This window comes from Pediculus humanus, genomic scaffold (genome assembly GCF_000006295.1).
Source record: "Pediculus humanus corporis 1103172107521 genomic scaffold, whole genome shotgun sequence".
Lineage (NCBI taxonomy): Eukaryota > Metazoa > Arthropoda > Insecta > Psocodea > Pediculidae > Pediculus > Pediculus humanus.
In genome coordinates this window covers 77522-99098 of record NW_002987137.1, presented here as the reverse complement: position 1 = coordinate 99098, position 21577 = coordinate 77522, and the positions used below count along the sequence as shown (strand labels likewise).

The following is a 21577-nucleotide window of genomic DNA, read 5'->3' as shown; positions in this document are numbered from 1 at the left end:
TTCGGCAGTCTCTTTCGGGAGTGTCCTCCGGTCCTTCGTTTGGGGGGAAAGGGACGGAAAGCTCACCTGCTTCTAGAGAATGCGGCCGGGGCTGGGGATTTAGACTAGAACTTCGCCACCTGGATTGAAAAGGGTATATTAAAAGAAGAAAATGAAGACGTTTGTCGACCGCATTCTCTCCTAACGGGATATGAGGACTAAATGGGGGGCAAGATAGATAGAGGAGATCGACCGGGACCGCCGACCTCCGAGAAATTTTAAAAAAGACTCACCGACGACGAAGCTCGCGTTCATCGCCACACCTCGCTAATCGAAGACGCCGTCGTCATCTTCTTCTTCGTCTTCCTCCTGCTCCACCTCCTCCTTCTTCTCCTCCTCCTCCTCCTCTTTTTTTTCCTCCTCCTCTTTTTTTTCCTCCTCCTCTTTTTTTTCCTCCTCCTTTTTTTTCTCCTCCTTCTTCTCCTTTCTTCCTCCTCTTTTTTTCCTCCTCCTTTTTTTCCTCCTCCTTTTTTCCTCCTCCTTTTTTTCCTCCTCCTCCTCCTCCTTTTTTTTTCTCCTCCTCCTTTTTTCCTCCTCCTCCTCCTTTTTTTCCTCCTCCTCCTCCTTTTTTTTCTCCTCCTTTTTTTCCTCCTCCTTTTTTTCCTCCTCCTTTTTTTCCTCCTCCTTTTTTTCCTCCTCCTTTTTTCCTCCTCTTTTTTTCTCCTTTTTTTTTCCTTCTCCTTTTTTTTCTCCTTTTTTTTCCTCCTCCTTTTTTTCCTCCTCCTTTTTTTTCCTCCTCCTCTTTTTTTCCTCCTCCTTTTTTTCTCCTCCTTTTTTTCCTCCTCCTTTTTTCCTCCTCTTTTTTTCCTCCTCCTTTTTTTCCTCCTCCTTTTTTTCCTCCTCCTCTTTTTCTTCCTTCTCCTCCTCCTCGTTCCGACGACGACGTTTCCTCTCCCTCGGCCGATGACGAAGTTGCAGAACTGCTCCTTCTGCCGCCTCTTCCTCATCTTCATCCTCCTCGCCTTCCTCATCAGCGGGATTTATCAACCTTTTAGTTTCCAACCTATCTTTAGACCTAACCTTAATCCTACCCGTCCGGAGCATACGTCGACGAACTCCAGACTTTTCGCGCTCGCGGACCATTCCCGGGGCCCGCGAAGCAACGCATTCACGAGGCCGCGGATCGACAAGTAGGGTCCGATGACGCCGACCAGCCGCTGCCTGTGTTCTTCCCACGTGGGACATATCGCGACCGTGTGCTCGACGTCGTCCTCGGGCGCACCGCAGAACCAACACTCCGTCGTCGCCTCTCTGCCGATGCGCGCCAAGTACGAGCCGAACACTTCGTGGCCCGTGAAGACCTGAGAGAGACTTCAGGTCACGTTTCCGTGACCCCACCCCACCCAATTCTCCATTCGGGAGCCAAGAACCTTAAGTATTTCCCCCCGTATCGTTTTCGATGAAACGAGTCTGCCACGATCGAACGCGAAGTTCCCTGCGGAATCCGGCTCTCCTCGGCCCGCCGCGACCCCGCTCGCGGTAGAGGACGAGTCTCTCCAGCGCGAGGAGATCGAGCGGGGGAGTTCCCAACAGACGGCAAGCCACCTCCGCCACAACGTTCCTGTACGCCGTCGCCACCTTGTTCAAAGGCGCCTTTTGAAGTTGGATTGCCCTCTCGCGAAGCGGCCTCGATGCCGCCACCGATTCGGCCCACACCGGTGCTCCGTACACGGCCACGGAGTAGATGACCGTCGCGTACAGTCGCCTGACCCTCGCCCGCGGACCCCGCAGGTTCGGCATCAGGCGCCTTAACGATGCGCTCGCGACTCGGATCTTCGGTTCGAGGAGCGCGAGGTGTTGCCCGAAAGTGCGACCCGAGTCGAAAGTCACCCCCAAATATTTGAGCGTCCTCCCCACCCCGATCCTTACTCCCCCAGACGACCGTGCCAGGCCGTTGGGAAGCCAATTCCTCGGACGATGGAATCCGCAGGCTTCCGTCTTCGGCAGAGACACCCGAAGTCCGATGCTCCGGATGATCTCCACCGTCGCGCAAAGTCCCGTTTCCGCACGATCCCGGACCTCCGCCCACCCGCAACCGGTCGCGAGGAGCAGGGTGTCGTTCTCCGCGTAGCATATCAGAGAGCAACCTTCGGGAAGGACGGTCCGGGTGAGAACGCAGTCGTAGGCGATATTCCAGAGGAGCGGTCCGAGGACCGACTTCTGGGGCACGCCGCAGAAAACGTCCGCCGTTCCGTCCAGCTTCTCGTACGAAATCTTCCTCTTCGAGAGGAAGGACCCTATCACCGACACGAGATAATAGGGCACGGACTTCGAAACCAGTCCGTCCCGTATCGCCGACCACGGAACGGAATTGAACGCGTTTTTCACGTCTATCGAAACCTCGATCGCGACTCCGCCCGGCGCAGAGTTTCTTTAATTACGTCACGGACTCGAACGAGCGCGTCGTTAGTCGAACGGCCCGCCCGGAAGCCGTACTGATTCGGAGAGAGGTCGTTCCTCCCTCCGTCCGTCCCCGTGTGACCGATTATCCGCGACGCCACGACGCGCTCGAACAACTTACCCTCCACGTCGAGAAGGGAAATCGGCCGACAAGCGCCGGGCGTCGACGAGTCCCTACCCGGTTTTTCGAGCAGCACGAGGTTCGCTAACTTCCACTGCTTCGGAAACGACGCCTCTTCGAAACACGCGGTGTAGAGCGACGAAAGACGCGAACACATCACTCCGAGGGATTTGCCGAGGATTCGATAATGCACGTCGTACGGGCCCGGAGCCGAGCGCTTCTTGGAGGCCAATCGAGGAGGATGCGAATCTCCCCCTCGGTTACTCGGTCGCAATCGCGGTCGAAGGCGAAGCGCGCCGGAGGAAACGCGTAGGGCGCGACGCGCGGGAAGAGCTCCGCGATGACTTCGGCGAGAAACTCCTCGTCATGCCGGCCGTCAGCGGCCCCGACGAACTCTGCAGCTTCTTGGTCACGATGCGGAACGGAAAACCCCACGAATCCGCGTCGACCTCGCTCTGGAGCTCCTTCCAACTCTCCTCCTTCGAACTCCATATCGCTCGGCGAACGCGAACCCGCGAAGCCCGCCACTCCGCTTTAAGCCCCAGCAAAGTCGAATCGGTCACGATCTGTTCGTAATCTCCTCCGCGGCGGAGGAGTTCGTGTTTTCGTTCCCCGAACCGACGACGGGCGAGACAGGACTCCTTCCACAGCTCTCCTATCTCGTCCGTCCACCAATATTTAGGCCGCTTGCGCTCGTTCGATCGCGAACCGACCCTCCTGATGCACGAATTCGATATTCGATGCAAATCGCCCCGGATCGCCCGCGCCATCTCGTCGGCGTTTTCATCCCCCGAAACGTTGGTCCTTCGCCACGACTCCGCGGCGAGACACTGGACGAGCCGCTCTTCGTCTATCGACCTCAGGCTCCACCGGGGCGGAACGACGACGCGAGGACCGCCGGACCGAGAGGCAGCCCCTCCGAACTCCGAGGAGCCCCGAACGAGAACGCCAGGTAGACGTGGTCGCTCAGGGACTCGAAATTGGAAAGGACCTCCCAGCCGGAGACCCACGCCGCGGCCGCGACAGAAGAAACCGTGAGATCGATCGCGGATTCGCCGGTGGCCCGCACGCAAGTTTTAGCCCCCCTCTTATTGCGCACGACGAAATGACGCGAATCGAACCATTCCTTTGAGGAGTCGGCCGCGCGCGTTGTTTGCGAACCCCGACCACGAGACGTGCTTAGCGTTGAAGTCGCCGCAGACGAGAGTGGGACGTGACCCCCCCCCGAACCGATCGATCTCCCTCGCGAGCGCGTGCAAGAAATTCTCGAACTGGCCGACGGGACGATTAAGCGGACACCAGAACCACGTTTCCCCATCCGACCAGAACGAAACCCTCCCCCCGTGACAGCTCTCGAGGCCTCGGCGTACGAACCGAGTTCGAGAATAGTATCGCGGCCGCGCCGTCTTCGGAACTGAACCAAGAACTCTCGCGACTTTCCCCCCTTTTCGGAACGTCGTAGGGTTCCGAAATCATGACGACGTCGACCCCCCACGCGCCCACCTGATTGAGCAGGAGATCTTGCGCTCTCCTGCAGTGATTCAGATTGACTTGGAGAAACTTCGGCATGTTTACGTCGAACTCTGGGCAGAGCCGTTCGTTCTCGGCTCACACGAAGAATCTCCCCGCGTCGCACCCCCCTGTAAATCAGTCGAACCCCAACGGATGGCTTTTCCCTTGACCGAAGGCGCCGAACACGAAGGACCGCTCAACCGGTGGTTAGCCGGACGGCCGGCCTCCGCGCACACCGCGCAACGAATCGAGTTCGCGCAATCGCGGGCCTGGTGCCCCGTCCCTCCGCACCTGAAGCAACGTTCCTGCGCTCCCTCTACCCTACCCTCGAACTTGGGACACCGCGCGCCCAGGTGCCCCGGGTTGAGACACCTGAAACACACGGCCTTTCGCTTCGGCGGGAAAACCACCCGCGCTCTGACCCAACCGACGGTCACCTTGCCCGCCTCGAGGAGGACGGACACGGCGGCCGCGGGAACGGACGCGAACTCTCGAACAGTCGCGGTCGTGCGCTCCCTCCGACCGGAGGACGCACCAAAACTTCGGAGATAGGTTATCCGCTCGCACTAGACAACGCGAGAGCGACGTCGTGCGACGTCGCGGACTCGCAGAGACCCTCGACTCGGAGGTCGACCTTTCTTGCGGGACACGTCGCCGTGACCCCCATCGGCCCCACGACCTTCGAAAGTTCTTCGGCCAACCCCGCCGCCTTGGCCGCCCTGTTTTTACCCTTGATTTCGAAAACCCTTCCCCCGTTCGCGGACGGACGGATCCTAAGGGAGTCGATTCCTAACTTTGCCAAATCCACGCGATCCCTCGCGACGGTCAAGACCTCCGCGAAGGATTTGATACCCTCGTTCCTGTTCAACACCACAGGATATTCCAGTGAAGATATTGACAAATTTTATTGTGCCTCTCCAGATATTCATGTTTTGCCAAATCAGACAACAGGAAATGAAACGATCGGTTCTTTTTTTAAAATCGGCTCATGTCATCTTGGCGGACTTTGAGAATTATACCTTCTCTTACTTATAAGCCTGCAATGCCTGATCTTGAGCTTATTATTAATGTTATTAGACAACGTTTAAAGAGAAAGAAAGATTCATAAAAAACCGTAAAAGGAAAATATCGATAAAAAAGACCTTCACCTTTTTTTTATATTTAATTTGTAAATTTTTAATTAAAATAATAAAGGTAAAAAAAAAAAAATTAGTTATTAATAATAATAATAATAATAATAATAAATAAAATTGAGCTTAAAATTAAAAAAATATTAGAAAATGGAAAGGATGAAGAATTTTTATTACAACCATGAGTTTTACAACAGAAAATACAAAAATATTCATTTTTATCACGATTACAAAAATCCATTCCGAGTCCTTTATTTACCATATCATCTTCAAATCCGCAAGGACCTAACCCACATTCACGTTTTATTCTATATCCTTCGTTTTCTATTTAAAAAAAAAAAAAACAATAAAATTTTATTTTGTTTAAACAAATTATTATTATCATTATTATCATATAAATTTCTTACGTCTTTTTGAAATGTGCGTGACGCAACGATCTGATACTTTTGAACATGGTAATAATTCATCTTGTTTACATTCTTCGTTTGAATATCTTATGCATTGATAACAAGATAAATTATTACAATCAATACTCACTGAAAAAAAAATTACAACAATAATAATAATAATAATAGATATATGGAACCTTTTTTTTTTACTCGACCAATTTAATTTTATCTCTTATATATATATATATAAAAAAAAAAAACGATTTCGATCTGAAAGTAATAAAACAAAAAAAAAAACATGTTAAACTTTGACCTTAATAAAATGATGAAAAACATCCCTTTAAAATTTATCTTTTTTTATTATTATTATTATTATCTTTTCTATCGAATATTTATTTATTTTCACAAAGTTACATTTATATGTAAATTTTTATGGAAATATTTGAAAAATCACTTTTTTTTTACAGAAGGAAATCTCATAGGGTTTACCAAAAACAGTAAATAGAAAAAAAATTTTTTTTAATTAATAATTTTTAATGAGTTCGTTGACCTTTTAATAAATATTAATTTTATTAAATGGAGAAGAGTAATAATAATAGTAAAAATTAAACAATAATCAAGGAAGAGAGGAGAGGAGAAGGAGAAGAGAGGTAGGTAGAGAAAGGAAGAGACAGAAAGTGTGAGAAAGAGAGGAGAGGAGGAGAGAGGAGGAAGAGAGAAAGAGAAGAAAAGAAAAGTAGAAAGAGAGAGGGGGACGAGAAAAGAAGAGAGGTAAAGAAGGTAAGAGTGGGAAAGAGAGTAGTAAAGAAGTAAAGGGAGAGAGAGAGCGACAGAAAGTGTGAGAAAGAGAGGAGAGGAGGTGAGAGGAGGAAGTGAGAAAGAGAGAAGAAAAAAAAGGTAGAAAGAGAGAAGAAAAGAAAGGTAGGAAGAGGGAAGAAAAGAAAAGTAGAAAGAGAGAGAGAGGGACGAGAAAAGAATAAAGGTAAAGAAAGTAAGAGTGGGAAAGAAAGTAGCAGACAAGTAGAGGGAAAGAAGAGAAAAGAGAGGCAAAGAGAGAGAGAGTCTGTGAGAAAGAAGGTAGCGGAAGAGAAGAGAGGCAGAAAGAGTGAGAGAGAAAGGAAGGAGAAATGAAGAGGTAGAGAGTGAGAAAGAGAAAGAGAGGTAGAGAAAGTAACAGTGGGAATGAAGGAAGAGAAGAGAGGTAACAGGAGGGAGTGAGAAAAGAGAACAGAAGACAGGTAGAAAGAAAGAGCGTTAAGTAGAGAAAGAGAGCAGAAGAAAAGGGAAGTAGAAAGAGTGAGAGAGAGAGAAAGAGAGAAGAGAAGAGAAAGGTAAAGAGACAGAGAGTGAGAGGAACTGAGAAAGAGAAGAGAAGAAAGGTAGAAAAAGAGGGAAAGGGAGGAGAGAATAGAGGTAGAGAAAGTGAGAGAGGAAAAGAGAGAAGAATAGAAATGTAGAGAGAGAGAGAGAGAGAGAGAGAGAGAGAGAGAGAAGGAGAGAGAGTGGGTAAAAGCAAAGGTAAAAAAATTTCCTCTCTAAAAAAAAATATTCAATTCCCTAATGACAGAAAATTTAATTAAATAATTATTTTAATACGACAAACATGCAAAAAAAAAAAACATTTTTACGCAGGACAGGACGAATCGATAAACAGAAAAAAAAAAACATAAACATAAACAGAAACATTAAACAAAACCCATTAAATAATTAATAATAATAATAATATTACCATATAAAAATGAAACGAAAAAAAAAATTTTTTTGTTTCTTTTTTTTTTTCACTCACTCACTCTAATTTTTCAAAATTATTTTTTTAAAAATATTTTTTATTAAAACAAAATGACGTAGAAGAAAACAATAATAATAATAATAAAAATAAAATAAAATAAAAAATTTACAATTAACGACGATATACGTACGTGTCACGCCAAATAATAAATAAATAAATAAATTTATTAACAATTTAAAATTTCTTGTTCTTTAAAAAAAATTAAAAAAAAACAATAAAACCATCCTCCATTAATTTTCACAGTTAAAAACACTTACTATTATTATTATTATTGCTATTTGTCGTTAAAAACTTACCCGTTAAAAGTAATAAAATTAAAAAAAAAATCAATAAAAATTTCATTATTATTATTAATTTTTCATAATTATTATTATTTTTTATTTTTTAAAAATAATTAAAAAATTATTACTATTATTATTATTATTGTTAGTAAAAAAAAAAAACACTTGTATGATATTTAAAACGAAACGAATCAATAATAAATAAATAAATAAAATTAAAATAAAAAATAATCACAACGAACGAAGAAGAGAAAAAGAAGAAGAAGGAAGAAATGGTTCATTTAATGTCACGAACGAAACTAAAAAAAAAAAAAAAATAAAATAAAAAATTTTTTTTACTTTTTTTTTTTTTATTTTTTTATTTTCAACGAACTTTCCCCCCCTTTCCCCTTTTTCTCCCCTTTTTTCCTTACTCCCGTCGTATTCAAAATGACCAAAACTATATAGAGAGCATGACACATTTCTTCAACTTTATTTATTTATTTTATTATTAACATGCTTTCCTACATTATTATTATTATTAGTATTTTTCAAACGTCGTTATACTAAGATACTGTTGTTGGTTTTTCCAACTCCTGGACAAAATCCCCCCCCCCCCATTTCCAGTTAAAAACAAACAATAACATATATAAAACGTATTTATTTTAACATTGAATTGATTACATCAGCTTGAAGTTAAAAAAAAAATAATAATAATAATAAAAAACAAAAAAAAGTTTATAAATTAACAAACACTGCTTATATATATATACATACAAAAATTAAAAAAAAAAAAAAAGGAAAATAAAAATTAACGAAAACTCACAAAAAATTAAATAATTTCCGGTTTAAACGATTATTATTATTATTATTATTATTATTACACGTGTATATTTATATATATATGCATATCATTACAATTAATATTCCTAACGGATTTTTTTTCTTTTTCCACGTTTATTTTTTACCCTCAATAAGCTCGTCGCAAATGGCCGTCAACTGTTGATTTTCTTTTATTTTTTGTTCCAATGATTCTTGCATCGCTTCGAGTTTTAATTCCGTTTTTCTCAATTGTGCTCTAAGTCGAGTCAATTCTTGCGAATGTAAAATTTTCTCCTCGTTTAATTCTTCCCGTAATTTTTCCATTTCCCTCCACGTTTTCTCTTGCACTTCTCCCGTTTTCTCCTTGTACTCTTCCATTTTTTCCATTTGTTCCGCTATCGTTTTCCTAAACATCGTTTCGTTCGTTTTCAAATTGATTATAGTTTTTTTACTTTTCTCGTATTTCGCGTGCACGTCCGTGAATGCGGCTTCAGTATTTTGCAAATGTATCATGTACGTGTCTTTTTCCGTCGTTAAATTTTTTATTTGTTTTTCATTTTCCTTTTTCACATTTTCCAATTCCGTCGTGAGTGCTGATATGACTTTCACGTATTCCTCCATTATCGTTTTCAATTGTTCGACGTTACGATTTTGTTCTTGCATTTTTTTAACGAGTGATTTTTCCCTATCCCCGGATTCTTTTAAATTTTGTTCCAAAAGACATTTTTCTCCCGTCAACCTTGCTATTTGAGTTTCGTAATCGTCCCATTTCTCACTGTTTGCCTTTTCCCTTTCCGCGTATAAATTTTTCATAAAATAAATTTCGTTTTGTAATTCTTTTAATTTTTCTATATTCGGTTCGCTCACGGATTTTTTATTCCTGTTCGAAAGAGGAGTGAGAGGAGGTACTATGATTTCGGGATTTTTCTGAGGAGAAATATTTAGTAAATGTTCGACGGCAGAATTATTATTATTATTATTATTATTATTCGGGGATAATTCTATCGCGGTGTTTAATTCTTCGACTTCTTTCGTAAAATCTATTAAACTGACACCGTTTGGGGCTTGTACCAGGGGATCGAATTTCACGAAAAGTGATTCGCGACTTAAATCTCGACCTGTCGGTTTACCACTGATGGAACCCAAGAAGTCAAAACTGTGAGGTGACAACGCTTTAAAAATTTCTTCCGGTGTTTTCTCTTCGTTATTTATACTAAAACTTATTCTTATATTTTTAGAATTCAAACCGTTTACGTGTGGTTCGAAAATGGGTTTTTTAAAATCGTAATCCTCGGATTTGAAATCGGAATTTGATAAAACCGTATCCGACATACCCTCGACAACGCTGCAAACTTTTTCGATATCTTTCGATGTGAATTGTTCCTTTATGAGTTCCATTAAATTCGGATCGCATTGAAATTTCGAATAAACATCCGTAACGGAAGTTGTTGTACCACAATCCATCGGCAGGCCCATATTTACAGGTGATGTTAAATTAGATCCGTCTGACCATTTTTCGTTGTCCGCAGAATTAATTTGTACCTCTTCTTTAATTATTTTTACGTCTTTATTTTTATTTATATTATTATTATCGTTTGCGTTCATTTGTTGATGCGATTCCATAATTGCGTTATCAATGTAAAGCAAGGATGCGTTCGAACTTGTTACGCTTAAAAAACTTGATGTCGAATTTCTTTTGCTGTCCGTGAGTAAAGGTTCTTCGACAGTGATACGACGATCATTGTTATCCATCGGCAGCTCGGATGTACTTGATTTTCCATCGACTTTTTCTTTGTCTTCTGATTCTCTTCTACCGTTAATCGACGAATACTGTACATTATTCTCTTCCGTTTCATTTTTTAATTCTTTTTTTTCGAAAGTTTCTTCGAGTTCAACTCCAGGTACCTGCGTAGTCAAATCTATCGTCACATTTAATTGACAATTATTTTCCATAGGTTTATCGAGATCTTTGGAATCAGGACAAGGATTTAAAGGTTGAGTATCTTTCAATTTATCGGTCCCAGGTTCGGATAGATCGATTGTTGTTTGATTTATGCTGGACTGGGATACACGAAAAACATTATTTTCAAGAGATGAAAACCGAGTTTTATTTGCGTTTTCTAAACTATCAAAACCCGTCTCATCATTCGATGATAGTTTTTTTTCTATACAAGGAAGAGGATCTTCGTTGAAAGAGTTTATGGGTGAAATTTCGATTTCATGCTTGCCTATAAAAGGAACAGAATTCAAATTTTTTGTTTCACCATCAACATTTTCGAGTTTTTTTTCAATATTGCAACCCACCAGCACTTCCGATGTAGGACTTGATAAAAGACTTTCACAATTCGTTGAAGTTTCATCCGTCTTGTTTCCTGCTACAACAGGAGTAGATTGCTTCGGAGCAGAAATTAAAGTTTCAGTTTTACTCGTGGTAAGATCAAATTCATTAGATATTTTTGTATAAGTTTTCTTGCCAACAAGATTACTGCCAGAGCTACAAAAAGAATTTGTACTTGTTGTGACGTTGGAATCTTCCGGAGAGTTAATAACGGGTCTTTTCAAATCATTCATTGTTTCCAAAATAGTATAACTCTGTTGAGAGGAAAGGGTTTTAGCGAGTGATAAATCAGGCATACTAGAAAAATTTTGAGAAGGCGTAGAATTATTATTGTCGCGTTCTTCATGAGTGTAAGTATGATTATTGGTAATCTCTGCATGATTACTCAAACTATTTTTCTTTCCTTTTAAATCTAAACTTCCGTTTCGTTTTGATTTTGGAGATTTATTAAAATTTTTCCTATTACTTCCATCAAAAGTTTTATTCAATTTGTTAAAATTTCCCTTTTTATTATTATTTGATTTTTTCATTTTCTTTTCCACCTGTTCAATACTTTGATTAAGTAAGAATTCATTTTTTGTACATTTATTATTAGGAGACGTACTTTTCTTAGAATCATAAATAGAAATTACTGGACTTTTATCTCCTCCGTTTTCCAAAAAGTGATTCGATGGATGATTCTTATCTAGAATTATTGTAGTAGTGCTGATGCTGCCAGTTAATGCATTTTCGGGACCATCATTTGCTACTTCGAAAAAACATTCACTTTCAGTTTCATTGACATCAAAAAAACTCGTCTCGGATTCTGTAGATGTTGGTTTTGTAAATCGAAATAAATCTACAGAATTTAAATCCTCAGAATTTTTATTATTTTCATTATTATCGTCCATACAGGTCTCTGCAAGGTCAGATTCCATATTTTTTTCAAAATCATAAAATTTTTCGGAACTTTTACTGTAGCAACAATTGTTTTCACTTTGCTCCATTTCGGAAAGAACTGTATCATTATTTACAGAATTCATTACAGATGTGTCGTCAACGCAACATTCTCCAGAATTTTTAGGCATTTCAACTTTTTCGTTTTCAGTCAAAATACTTTTATTTACAACCTCTAAATCATTGCAGTTACTATCGTTTTTCGCGACTGGAAGTCGACAATTATTTGACAAACTTATATCAGAAATTTTAATTATTGTGTTTTCCAAGGTGCAATCATTATAAATAGTAGATTCATTACAAGAATTCGTTGAGGTCAAACACTGGGAATTGTCAAGTGAAATTACTGAAGAAACATTGTGATCACTCTTTATCACTTCTCTTGTACCATCTAAATTAGTAACTGCAGATTGAAATGAATCTTCAACAATTGATCCAGTGGTTAAGTAAGATTCATTGGTTGTGTTGTGATTATCTAAATTATGAGAACTTGCAATAACGCCAACATTATTCTCATTCTCAGTTTCAAATTTACTTTCAAGATTTTTGCAACCAACTATCGAAACATCCTGTGCAGATTTACTTTTATATTTTAATGAATCAGAAAACGATTCTGAAGAATCACACGACTGTGCATTGTTGGATGATTTACCTGTAAACAATTTAAACAAAAATTATTTAACAATTATAAAAAAAAAAAAGGGAAATGTTTAAAACTGTTTTATAAAAAATTTACTTACTCATAATTTTATCTGGAGAAAATAAATTTTTCATAACCTTGAAAGCTTGCCCTATTAAAGTTGGAGATAATGTTTTGTTTGACAATCCGTTAGAAGTTTTAGAATCACTGCCAAAAGAAGTAGTACTGGTTTGATTGATTAAATTTTCCTTACTAGATTCCATAAATTCTTCACTATTAGTGTTTTGTGAAATAGTAATATCAGTTGAAGCCAAATCTGAATTTGTAAAGAGTAAAGCTTAATTTAAAATGTTCAAGTTTAAAATTATCGTTATGTAAAATTTTTATAATGAATACATTTCAGTACATATTAAAAATTAATAGAGCAATCAATTTAATAGTTTTTTTTTTTTTTTTTGTTATTTTATTTTCTTCATTTTATTCGAAAATAATAATAATATTTGTGAAAATTTTCAAAATGTTTAATTTTTATAAATCCAAGCCTACCTCTAAAATTTGTGTCTAGACCAAAGTCTCCTTCTTGAATTTCATTGCTTGATGTTTTACACACTAATGTTTCCATTTTTTTTTTAAGATGTTCTAATTTCTAATACATGAATTTACTGTAAAACAACCTAACACATAAACAGCAGTAGAGATTACTGCATATCCTTAAACAAAAAAAATAGTCAACATTTTAATTACATACCCACAAGTATGAGACTTGTTAATATGGAATTTTGTTTCTAAAAATTTATTAAAATAACTTAAAACATTTTTTAAATACAAAACTACGTGCAACAGGCTGAAACTTGGTTCGCAAAAAAATTTTCCGTCGACAGGTTAAAAAATTGTAAAGAATGCCAAGTGGTTTGGCAATATATCAAATAAACAAATTTTCATTATCTAAAAGATGTCAAGGTTTTAATTACTCCTAAAAGCTCTTTTAAATAAAATTTTACTTGGGGAACTCAAAATTAATTGTATATATTTTAACTTTAGGTATGCTTAATTAAAAAACAATAAGTTTTCATCACTGGTAACAATGCACTTAAAAATTTAAGTAAAAAGTTACGCCATTTTTTTTATTTCAAATAAAATACTATTAATAAAAAAATCTTAATATATATATATTAGAAAATTAATAATTTATCATACCTTAAATCCTAATTTTAGTTTATTTCAAATATAAATAAAATGATAAAAAATCTGAATCAATCTGCACAAACGACAACAAACGAAACTGCAAAAAAAACCGTTGGAAAAAAAACACGTTCAAGTTTCGAATATCATTCTTGAGGCCTTTTTCGGGGACTTTTTTCTTGTTGACAGTTGAAACTATTACATTGTATTTTTGTGAGACATAAACAAATAATTTTGTTTTAAATTTTTTAGCCGAAATATAATATACTCGCACGATTTAAAATAAAATAAAATTTATCTTTCAAATGGGTTCATGCATTCTATGAAAGAAAAAAAATATAATAATAATAATAATATACCTGTGTTCGAAAAAAATATATGTAAATGATTTATATTAGTATATCAATGATAAAAACACTTATTTTATTAAAACGAATAACTTTTCTAATGATTTTCACATATTAAAATAAAAAAAAGTGAAACTTTAGGAAAAAAAAATTCGTAATTTTTAACTGCGTAAATAAAAAAAATCACAGTTAATATTGTTTATAATATAAGCTATATCTAAAAAAAATTATTTTTTATTTATTTCATAACGCTCTTTAAACAGGTTTTTTTTGTTTATTACTTACTCTCATTTGGAAAAAACAGATGAAATTTTCTGCTAAAATTTTTTTAAAAATAATAAATCGTATCAAACAAAATACTTCTTAATGTTCTTTTTTTTTAAATTTTTAAATTTGGAATATGCACTGATATATTTAAAAAAAAAAAAAAAAATTGAATTTTTAAAATATGCGCAGTTTTAAATATTTTATATGTAATTATTTTAAAATAAATAATACAGAAATAAGTTTATACCTTTTTCAGATGAATTTTTTTTTTTGTTTAAAAATATCAATGAGTAATGTAAAAAAAAAAAAAAAAAAAACTGTTAACACATCACTGTTTGTTTTACATTAAATTTTAAAATGTTTTGGGAGAAAAAATTTTAATTAATGATCTGTTGGAAATAAGCCAGCAGACAAACTATTTTCTAAAAAAGTAATGAAAATCAAAGGTCATTGCATGAACTTGAATAATTTTATGTGTAAAATTAAATTTAATATTTTTTTTTCAATTCTTAAATAAATAAATATTGTTGCAATTTTATTATACTTAAATTTTAATTAATATCATTATGTAAAACGTTTCTACACTGAAAACTCTTTTAGTTTTGTTATGTTTCCTTTTAATTCACATTTTTTTTAAAAAAAATAATTTAATAGTTAAAACAGTGAATTTAAAGTAATAAATATTTATTTAAGTGAAAAAATATCAATTTTATTTATAATAAATTTAATTTGTAAAGCATACAGGTTAGAAGAGAGGGAAAAGTGACGTGGAACTAGATTATTCGTAGTGTTTAGCATATTAGTAGTAGAATAAGAAATTTCGAAATTGCTTTTGTATTTTTTACAAAAGAAATGAGTACGCAAAAAGGCAACACAACGAGGACTCGTCCTCAAAAATATCAAAATAAAAAACAATTTAAAAATAATTTACACGATACCAGTCACAATACAAAACTTTTAAATTCGATAGAAATAAATAATGTGTGCATTAGGTGTAAAAATATATTAGAATGGAAAATTAAATATAAAAAATATAAACCATTGAAGAACCCTTCAACGTGTGTAAAATGTAAGAATAAAAATGTTAAACACGCCTATCATACAATGTGTCGCGATTGTGCTGAAAAGGATAAATTATGTCCCAAGTGTGGGCAACAAAAAGAAATAATTTTATCAAATGCAAATAATAACATAGAAAAATTATTAAAATTACCAAATGTGGAAGATGCAATTAAAAGTCTATCGGAAAGGAAAAGGAGAACTTTTTATAGAAAAATTAATAATTCACCTGAAGATTATAATACAGAAGAATTAATTCTTGAAAAATTAAATAAATTGAGTTTGGATAAAAAGGAAAGTGATGATTTTGATTTTGACGATTTAGATTTAGATGATGACGACTCTGATTTTAATGATTAAATCTCAAAGTTATCATAATTTTTTAACTCTGATAAAAACAAAATACTAAATATTAAAATATTAATATATATTGCTATCGAAACAATATATTATGTAACAATAATTAAAAATATTATGTAAATAATTTTATTTTTTCCTGTCAAAAATCCATTTACTAAAATAATAATCACAGAAATTAACTTCCTATAAATTTTATATGGGAACCTGTAGCCACTACATCATTATTATCTTTTTTTTTAAGAACTGTTTCCAAAAATGCTAAAGTTTTGCCTGACTTGACTGTTTTAGAATCGATAACTATTGTTTCGCCAACTTTGGCACCCTTCAGATAACTAAAATAAATAAATATATATGAATGTCATCCTGTTTATTATATATAAAATTTTTATAAATTCAACTTACTTTACACTAAGATTAATAGATACACCAGGACTTGAATTTTTACTCGTCATTAAACCTATTGTTGATATACAATCGATTAATGTTGCTGTACAACCACCATGTAATCCTCCTCCTTTGTTTGTCATTCCTTCTTCGACTTGAAATTCAGCAACGCATGCACCCTGTCCAGCAGATTTAATAACTACCTAAAAGAGAAAAACTTATGTGAAAACAACTTAATTTTAATTAATTTATTTCTGTTTAGAAAAAATTTTTTTTATTTTCATACCTGCTGTAAATTTCTTTCATAACCTTTACCTTTACACATTGTTTTCCAAATAGTTTGAGCAAGTTTCAATGCTTCTTCACCCACGATTCCAGACATTTTATTAATTTAATTAAATAAATACCGTTATATAACCCGTTAAATAATTGCACTAATCCCCTAATCTCCCTTTATTATACTGACTACCAATTTTTTTGAAATCATATGTTTATTACTCTATGATTTATTTCGAACGAACGATAGCCAATCAAAATAATTTACAAAAAAAAAAAAATGGCGGAAATTTCAACACGAAAACAAACAGTCATTTTTATTTTTAAAAAACTTTTTCAAACACTTTAAGAAAAAAAAAAAAGGTAAAAAAACAATTAAAATAAATTTTTTAAATTATTTTATTTTAATCTGTACACATAAAACTGAATAATTAAATATTATAATAATATATGTATATTCATATTTATATTTATATATATATATATATTTTTTTTTTTTTTGTTTTTTTAAATTTTTTTTTTTTTTTATCTACCCTAATAATAAATACTACTACCAACGTTTTCTTCTTCTTATTTTAAAATTATTTAAACTAAAAATTATTTTCCAGTAATAATAATAATAATTAAATTATAAAAAAATACAAATCACCTAAAGGAAATTTTTCTTATTATTATTATTTTTTCTCTTTCGTTCTTTTAATATTTACACAAACTAAAAAAAAAAAAACAAATTACATTATCATTATCATTATCATTATTATTATTATTAATAATATTACTAAAACAAAAAAAAAAAAAGAAAAAATTTACAATTGTTTTTAAAATATTAATAAATAAAATATGGTCCTAACTTTTTTTGTTCAGTAATAAACATTAATAAAATTAAAAAATTTTACATCAAATATTATTATTATCAAAGAGAGATAGATAGAGATAGAGAGAGAGAGAGAGAGATTTTATTTATTTATTTATAAATACAAAACATTTATTTAATTAATTTTTTTTTAAATTGAAATACATGATGATTTCAGTCAAATTTTTTATTAAGTGTAATCATTTAATTATATTTTTGTAATGCATCATATTATTATTATTATTATTATTTATTTTCATCAATAAGAAAAAAAAATCAAATAAAGAAAATTCCGAGAGTAAAAAAATTTTCTTTTTCTAACCGGATATAATGATAACAAAAAAAAAAAAAAAAAACTAACGATTGATAACAAGCTATTTGTAAAGGCAAAACTGCGGCTTTTTCTTCTTCAAAAAAAAAAAAAAAAAAATTTTAATAAATTAAATAAATTAAAAAGGACGGCAATTCGGCGAATAAACATTTACTATTATCATCATCATTATTATCATCATTATTGACTTGAATTACTCTCGGTTTAAATTACATTAAAATTAAAAAAAATAATTAATATAGTATATGTATTAAAAAGGCAGTAGTAGATTTTTAAACATGATCGATTATTAATTAATAAAAAAATTTAAATAATGATAATAATAATAATAAAATATCGCAAATCCATAAATGATTAATAAATAAATAAATAAATTAATTGATTGATTTATAAACCGCCTTTTAATAAATAAATATAAAAAGTTATCCATATGAATTTATCTAGAAAATTCTTGAAACTTAAGGATTGTTCTTTTTTTTTTTTTTTAATTAAACAATAATAATAATAATAATAATAATAATAATAATTAAAATAAATTTATTTATATTTATTTATTTATAGGCTGTATAAACAATTAAAAAATAAAATAAAATAAAAATTATTACATTACATTACATTTTGTGCTTAATAATTAAAAAAATACATAATAAAATACCGTAATAATAATAATAATAATAATAAGTAAGAATAAAAACAATAAAATGTAAATAATTTAAATAATAATAATAATAATAATTAATAATTAATAATAATAATAATAATTTATTAATTTGATTGAGTGGAATCCACTGCCAGTTTTTTGATTTATTTATTTATTTTTTATTTGTTAATTAATTTTGTTTAAATAAATACATTTTATTTAAAAAATTGACATATTTTTATTTATTTATTTACTTATTTATTTCGACAGATTAAAAAAATTTACAATTTTAATAATAATAATAATAAAAAATAAATAAATAAATAAAAAATAAAAAAACGCTTATTAGAATTTTCTATTAATTTTTTTTTTTTTTTTTTTTTTTTTAATTTATTAAAATCTATCTCAAGCCTTAAAGTAATAATAATAATAATTTTTTTTTTTATAAGCAAAAATTTTTTTTTTTCCATTTTACAAATCAAAAAAAAAATTGTCAATTAAATCATCATTATCATCATCATCATCATCATCATCATCAACAGATATAATTATTTTTTTTTATTAATAAAAATATTATTTTTTTATTTATTTATTAATATTTCTCTAATTTAAAACAAAAAAAAACCAATTCCCTTTTAATATACAAATAAATAATACAATAATAATGATAATAATAATAATAATAAAACGAATAAAAAATGATTTTAAAAAATCCCGATCGAAGTAAATAAAAAAAAAAATGTTGACGTCCCATTTTAATTATGTACATAATTTATTTATTTATAAAAAAAGGATAGCAGATGAAAAGGAATCAATTCATGGGGGGGGGGTAGTAGTAATAATAATAATAATAATAATTTTGATTTCAAATCACTCTACAAAAGCAGAAATTTATATATATTATATATATATATCGATACTAAAATTGTACTGGCGAAGACAAAAAAAAAATTAATTAATAAAACAACAGAATAATTATTATCATTATTATTATTATTATTATGTCATATTTAGTCAATGATTCATCTGTATAATTTTCTCGCGGTTTCGCGAATCCCGTACTAATAATAATAATAATAATAAACAACCTCAATTATAATATATATATATATATATATATATATATATATATATATATATATATATATATATATATATATATATATATATATATATATATATATATATAAAAAAAAAGTAAGAAAAAAAAATGGAAAACAAACAAAGGAAATTCCATTTTTTTTCTTCTGTTTTTGTTTTCGTTACACTATTTTGTACAAATTTTCTATTTATTTATATTTTATTTATTTATTTATTTTTAGTTACATTTTTCCATTTATTTATTTATTTATTTATATATTTATAAAGTAATTTCATGCTTTTTTTATTTAATAAAAAAAAAAAAAAGGATAAAATTCCACTCTACTACAACTACTTATTTAAAAAAAAAAAAAAAATTATTTTATTTTGTTCAAAATAATTATTGGTCTCACGAAATTATCATTATTATTATTTTTGTTATCTCTCCTTGTTTTATTATTATTATTAATTAATTAAAAATTATCAACATCGAATTCGTCATTATTATTATTATTAAAAAATATATGAAAACTCGTTCGAAATTTAAAAAAAAAAAAAATTAATTAATTAATTTCGAACGATACGTTTTATTTATTCCTCGGTTATATTATTTATTTATTTATTTACGATTAATAATAATAATAATAATAATAATAATAATAATAATAATAATAATAATAATAATCTAAACCGTTAATTTTTTAGTTTATTTAACTAACTTATTAAATAATTTCTATTTATTATTTATTCTATTATCATTTTCTCTTTCAATATTTATATATAAATATTTTGCTGCTATTTTTCACATCCCGATTTTTAATTTAAATTATATAATAATAATAATAATAATAATGATAATAAAATAAAAAAAAATTATTTATTTATTTACTTATTTATTTATTATTAATAGGAGTTTTTAAAACGCGCACACGCCCCGGCCCTCTCCTTATTAATTACATAATACATAAATACATACTTACAAATAATTTAATTGAAAACATTTTTTATTTAATTATTTATTAATATAAATTTTTTTTAGCACGATTTCGAAATTAATAAAAAAAAAGAGAGAGAGAGAGAGAGAGAGAGAGTGTGTGTGTGTGTGTGTGTGAGTGAGTGAAAAAAACAAAACAAATTTTGTACTTTATTCACCTAAAAACCAAATTATTATTATTATTAATATTATATTAATTGAAAATTTTTTCATTCATTTATTTATTTATTTTTGTTTGTCGATCAGTAATTAAATTTGTCATTATCGTTATTATTATTATCATTATCATTATTCACACTAAAGTAAATAAATTTATTTACAATAATTTATTTTACAATTGTTTATAACAAAAAAAAAAAAAAAACTTGAATTCAATGTTTTATATATAAATACTTCTTATTTATTTATTAATTTATTATTAATTTTCAAAACGTAAAAAAATTCTTATCATTAAAATGATAAGATGGATGCGTGTATGTGATAAACATAAACCAAATTATTTATAATTGTTTAAAACAAATAAATATAAATAAATAAATAAATTGTTTAAAAAAATAAAAAAAGTTTTGATTGGTCACACACAAAATTAATTTTTTTCCTATTATGCTTATTATTATTATTGTTTTTTTTTTTATTAATTAATAAATAATAATATCTGACGTTGATTCATAATAATAATAATAAATAACATTCGTCGTTTGACAATAAACAATAAAAAATAATAATAATAATAATGCGGTCATCCACGTCACAATCATCATCATCAACATAATTACAATTACTATTATTATTATTATTATTTGAAATGTATACAAAAAATTACAATTGTTATAATTCAATTATGACGTATTTATTTATTTATTTAAAAATTATTAATAATAATAATAATAATAACAAACTAATAAATATATTTTTTTTTTTAATGTGATAAATAAATTTTATGTGTATCAGTTACAATAAAGGCAATAATAATCATACTATTCTTTTTTTTTTTTTTGTTAACTTAAATTTAAATTTATTTAATTATCATCATCATCATCATCATCATCATTATTATTATTATTATTATTTATATATATTGTACCGTACAAAAAGAAACGAATAAAAAATAAATTTTCCCCTCGATTAATTAAATATATGTATATTTATTTAAATTATACTAAACGTGATTAAAAAAAAAAAAACAAATAATAATAATAAATAAATATAATAGAAAGAGAAAGATAGATAGATAGAGATAGAAATAGAGAGAGAGAGAGAGAGAGAGAAAATGTCCATTAATAATCGTAGATTTCGAATTGTACGAACGCAAATTGATTGAAAGAGAAAAAATTTTCTTTGTTTTTATCATTGAACAAAAATATTCATTCTCATATTCAAATAAATATATAAATTTATTCATCATCATTATTATTATCATTATCATTA

At 31.7% G+C, this 21577-nt stretch overlaps 3 protein-coding genes across 3 annotated transcripts; 1 reads left to right on the top strand and 2 right to left on the bottom strand.

Annotated features, from left to right (window-relative positions):
- Nucleotides 1–8597: 8597 nt before the first annotated feature.
- Phum_PHUM174950 (paramyosin, long form, putative) lies at nucleotides 8598–12998 on the bottom strand (the record flags this gene model as incomplete). The annotated part of the gene is made up of 3 exons (XM_002425072.1): nucleotides 8598–12388; nucleotides 12477–12713; nucleotides 12923–12998. 3 exons carry the CDS (start codon nucleotides 12996–12998, stop codon nucleotides 8598–8600), a joined length of 4104 nt encoding a protein of 1367 aa, XP_002425117.1.
- Nucleotides 12999–15253: 2255 nt separating this feature from the next.
- Nucleotides 15254–15591, top strand: Phum_PHUM174940 (uncharacterized protein; the record flags this gene model as incomplete). Its single annotated transcript, XM_002425071.1, has 2 exons — nucleotides 15254–15317; nucleotides 15368–15591. 2 exons carry the CDS (start codon nucleotides 15254–15256, stop codon nucleotides 15589–15591), a joined length of 288 nt encoding a protein of 95 aa, XP_002425116.1.
- A 175-nt stretch (nucleotides 15592–15766) lies between these two features.
- Nucleotides 15767–16357, bottom strand: Phum_PHUM174930 (uncharacterized protein; the record flags this gene model as incomplete). Its single annotated transcript, XM_002425070.1, has 3 exons — nucleotides 15767–15923; nucleotides 15994–16178; nucleotides 16262–16357. The coding sequence occupies 3 exons, from the start codon at nucleotides 16355–16357 to the stop codon at nucleotides 15767–15769; spliced, it is 438 nt and encodes a 145-aa protein (XP_002425115.1).
- Between the last annotated feature and the right edge of the window lie 5220 nt (nucleotides 16358–21577).